At 34.8% G+C, this 5,000-nt stretch overlaps 1 protein-coding gene across 2 annotated transcripts in view; it reads left to right on the forward strand.

Annotated features, from left to right (window-relative positions):
- The window catches only part of Hen1 (Hen1 methyltransferase), a 12,812-nt gene that overhangs the window by 6,959 nt on the left and 853 nt on the right, over positions 1-5,000 (forward strand). For both annotated transcript variants that reach the window (XM_043015067.2, XM_043015066.2), the window contains exons 8-9: positions 247-903; positions 1,176-5,000. The exon at positions 1,176-5,000 is cut by the window's right edge and continues 853 nt beyond it. In XM_043015067.2, coding sequence (XP_042871001.2) covers positions 247-903; positions 1,176-1,467 — 949 coding nt within the window. In that variant the 3' untranslated portion in view covers positions 1,468-5,000. The remainder of the gene's footprint in view (positions 1-246; positions 904-1,175) is intronic.

A 5,000-nucleotide genomic window follows, 5' to 3' on the forward strand; every position in this document is an offset into this window, starting at 1 on the left:
AATCTCATGGTTTTGATAGGGAAAAAGAAATGTTCATTAGAATAACAGATATTGAAGGTAAACACTTTGTATATATATCAAGATATTATGTGAGATATGTGAACAACTTGAGAGTATCTGCCATCTTATTATATGCCACAAAATTATTGTTGTTTATTAGCTGGTGCAGAAGGATTCTTGAATTGAAAAGTTTTAATTATGTCAAATTGTAACTTATGTAATTAATATATATATTTTTATAAACAGGTGCCAGAGTGTCATACAGTCTGCTGGTAGCTACACTGTTGAATACTCAGGGTGTGGACTTGGGCCAAATGGGGATTACTGTTCACAAGCAGCTTTCTTTTTCCGTATGACTACTGACGAGGAAGAGGCATTATCTCTCTCAATGAATAACTACCTAAGACTCAACAATGAAGATGTAAATAATTTGCAACCAAATACCACTTACAGTAATGGTGGTTACATCCTGTCCCCAGGAGTAACAGAACCAGGTGTATTCAAGATGCTCGCCAAATACATCTATCCCCACGACAGACGAACCCAGAGTGAGAAGGACAGAGACCATGCCATTGGCCAGTTTCATTCACTATTGCGATACTTGCGTGCAGGGGGTTCACCAGACTCCTCATACATTGAGTGTCAGGATGAAGCCAAGGAGCTCATTGGAGGAGGAGATCAGACGTCTAACTTGAGCAGTGATTTTGAGTTCAATAAGGAGGACCAAGTCTTCTTTCGGGTGAATCATGCCGAGAGAGAGGAGGACATAAGCCAGAAGGCGTTGGAGGAAAATGAACATGTGTTTACAATCGTAGCAAATAAATATGCAGTGATTTCCATGGTGGCCCTCTCAGCTTGGGTGAACTTAGGCCATGACCATACAGTAGAGACTTCTATTATAAGGTAAGAGTTACTACGTACTTTCAAACTCCTTATGAGTATAGTGTAAGAGCTTTGTCTCCCTTCTTCATTCTTAGCTATTAGGTTTCTGAAAGTCAAGTAAATGCAGACATAAAAGTAACATAATTATCTCTGGGATATGTAACCTCTGTGTGATTTGTATTTCCTGAGATGCTTACTCCCAAAACAGATATGGATAAAGAATATTTCCAGTAGAATTTCTTAGAGTGTTTTTATTATTTTAAGAATGCTATCAGTATAAGTAATCTTTTTAGGCTCGCTGTGGAAGAGGAGTGCTTTGAGGTAGAAGGTGAGGGAACAAGATGGCAAGGGAAAGTCCAGCTCTTTGAAGATTTAGACTCCTCCAGTGGAGAAACTTTAGAGAATCTTGAGCCACAGGAGGAAGTGGATGTGGAAGTGGAAGAAGTGGAAGATGAAGAAGACTGGGATGGAGGAGAGTGGTCGAGGAACCCTGAGGAGTTGCCGTCATTAGGGGAAGGGAGAGCGAACCCCACAGAGAACTGGGACTGGGGTCCTCCAGACCTAGATTCAGGTTGGGAATCATGACTTCAAGGTGAATAAAATTTGGATGGTCATTTTTGTTTCATTTGATTTAATTCTTACATTCCAAATGTGTATGGAAGTTATTGATTTTGTTGGTTGAGTTTGTGAAAGTATTTTTTAGAATGGGAGCAAGTAGATGTTATTATTTGCCTTTAGTGTATAGAAGAATAAAATTCCTGTAATTTATAATACAGTATTGGCTTAGATGGCTTGTCTATCAAAGTAGTCGTATAGTCATTTTAATGGAAGAAACTCTTGAAAGAAAATACAAAAAACATGTATTAAAGAAAAATCAAAATATTTGGATGTACTTATCAAACTTTCATTATATGTATCATTTAGAGGATCTCTCTTATTTGCCTTTATAGGTGGTAGCCATTGCATAGAGTGGGAGTTCATGTATTTGTATGATTTCTGTTATGCTTTTCAATAACTTGAAGACTTAAGAAGCAATATGTAATAACTTGTTGTGGGAAGTAGAATGGATAGGTGCTATGTGGTGCTAAGTTTGCTCTCCTGTACTGAAAATGTTATTCTGTTATCATTATTCAAATTTGTTTATTCTTTCTTCAGTGTGTGATATATAGTTTGTTTGAAGATGAACTGTTTTCTTTTTTTGTATATAAAATTTTGTGATACTAGTATGTACTCTATTTTGTTACAGGTTCTAAAATATTATTATGAAGCTATAATTTCTTTCTTCCTCTTTTTCTTCTTTTAAAATTCTCTGATTTCCATGCATGAAATGAATGCAGGTGTAAATTATAGGTATTGATTTTTTTCAAAATCACTTTAAGAATTATAAGAAAGTTATAAAGTATGTTTACGAAATGAAAAAACAATGTTTATTGATGTCTTATGAATGTGCCAAATATATATTCAGTCTTCTTTAAAGGGGATAGACTTCATATGTGTAGGATTGATGTTTAAATATCTTCAAGTAATTGAGAAATTCTTGAAAGGCCAACATGTTTTCTTTTTTAATTCAACTTGTAACTCATGTATTTGAAAAAAAGAAAAAAAAAAGAATTATACAATTTTCTGCTGAGATGTAATGTATGACCTTTTCTCATGTTACTGACTGAACTAATTGCATAATTAACATATAGTTTTTTTTATATAAGCTCAGTGGAAAATTAGACATTTTATCAGTATGTGTATATTTTGTAATATCTCCATTGAATATTCATTTTCCAGTGTTTAAATCCTAGAGAAGTGTGAAGTATATGTCAATTTTTTATAGAGTAATGACAATTCATGTCAAAATGTTTAATTGTGATTTTTCTTTTTTACTTCTCCCTCCAAACTTCACTAGAGTACTGGTTTTACAAAAAGAAATGTAGTTGTTTGTGAAACCATTACTCTAGTGAAGTTCATTACAATGTAGGAATATTATTCTTAATGGTTTCACATTTCACATGGATCTGCTCATGATCAAGTTAGGCATGATTTTGTGACCTTTTGCATAGAATACTTTTTCCCTCAATTAACATATTGTGGAAACAAATATACTTGGGGATTTTAATCTCAAGTTTCAGGTAAAAAACATATTCTACTCGAGTGTGTGTTCAGTCAAAGCCAAAACTCTTATGTTCTCTTGGGGGAGATTCAGTTAACCCAATCCCGACGGGCCCGGCGATAAGTGGAAACCCCCTACGCTGGGCCTATGCAATATTGCATCGGGAACGTCACACTGGTGTGTCGCCCCATTATCGGGCATTTAGCCGTGTCACACGGGTGTGATGCACCGTCATCATAGGGTTAACAAGTGATATCTTTGTAGATCAGTAATTTTGTTAGAGCTTATCCTGGATCTTTTATGTTACAGTTATACCTAGAATTATTTTCAGAATTGTAATTGATCTTGTATACTTCTAAAGATTGCATTATGTGGTGATCACAGGATCAGAAGACATAGATAATAGCTTGGCCGAAGTTCTAGTCTTAAGGATCACAAGTGGGTGATCTGTCACTCGCAAACACCATGGGTGCAAGGGAGTCTGTCACCATGCTTGTGTATGTGTTTAGAGTAATCCTGCTTTAATGGTTCCTGTACTGATATGTACATTAGGATTAGAGGAATTATATGTTTATCAATCTAGTATTAGACATCCTCAGATATAGACTGTCACATTATTTTTAGTCAACTTATGAGGTGTATCCTGTTTGTTTTCTAGCTGTTTGAAACATATTAGAATTTTAGTGGAGTTTGAAATATTACTGGAAGTTTGGACAGTGAAATGATTTGTCTCATAATATTTGCTAGGAATATTGTTTTATTTTTATTTTTTTGGTCCACTGTCATTTTATAAGAGGCTTCATTATCTTAACGAACATATTCATTTAAATGTTTCTGGAAACCTTGGATACCCTTTGGCTTTTATTATCATTATTTTTTTTGATGTTTTCCATTTGAATCACAGATAGAGGGTGCTATGATTAACTGCAGAGGGCTGGGAAGTCCAAGTAGTCCTTGATGATGGAAGAGAAATTAGGAGCGAGGAGGAAAGAAAAGGGGAAAAAGGGCTCTGTCATCTTTTATTCATCCCATCTTATTCCTTTAAGGTTCAAAAGAAGGATGAAAGGACACCAGACAACATGTCCCACACAATTACATAAGCTAAGCGGTGAAGTGATTCTTGAAAATGTTGTCATTTGTCTTTATGTTTTTCTTGTATTACTATCTCTCTTTCTCTCCTTTCCTCTCTCTTCATTTTTTTCTCCTCTTTGGAAAATATAGGTGCTAGTAGAGGATGGATTTCAGGTTTTTATCCCTTTTTTTTATTTTTGATGAACCTCTAGGTTGTAACCAAGTTCGGCTAGTATTCTAACCTTTGCCAAAGTAATAACTAGATGCTCGTACAAGTATCTACCTTTAGTTATGTAACTTCCAGAAGTTATAGATAATTTTTGCTGAGGAATCTAAGAAGGTGGTAGTTATTCTAGATAAAAAAAACTGTATCTAGCAAGGTATTAGATAGCCTGAAAAAAGCAAGAATAAAAAAACAAAGTAGTTGTTATTTTTGTAGTGATTACCAAGTAAGGTATTAACTGCTGGTGTGAAACTCTTAGCTAAGACTACTCTTGCCATAAAGATATTGGTTACTCTCACCAAACTGTGTCTTTCTCCTTTTCATTTCAATGGAATCGGAATTACGTAACCTTTGATTTCCAGCGTATCAACGATATGATTGTTTTTCTTTGTTTTGTTTGTTTTCTCCTTTGGACATCAGTGTAATTGGAGAAAGAGTATATCTGAATGCAGTATTTCAATACGGATTAATCTCTCAAGATTGTCAGATATACATTCAAGTACAGTTTACGTAGTTCACATGTTATGAACCCGGTTTTCATATGTTCCTCTTTACAAGACTTGACTGGATAGCCTTTCTGTTTATAAAGTATTGAACACTTTGTACAATATGGCTATCTAAGATGTTTCCAGTCATTGCGACAGAGAGTGCAAAATGTACCTCAACTTCATGTTAGATTGGAAAGTTTCTTTGATATACTGTACATCATATAATCCACAGTTC

This window comes from Penaeus japonicus, unplaced genomic scaffold, assembly GCF_977035675.1.
Source record: "Penaeus japonicus unplaced genomic scaffold, GWHDUDI00000001_assembly GWHDUDI00000013, whole genome shotgun sequence".
NCBI lineage: Eukaryota > Metazoa > Arthropoda > Malacostraca > Decapoda > Penaeidae > Penaeus > Penaeus japonicus.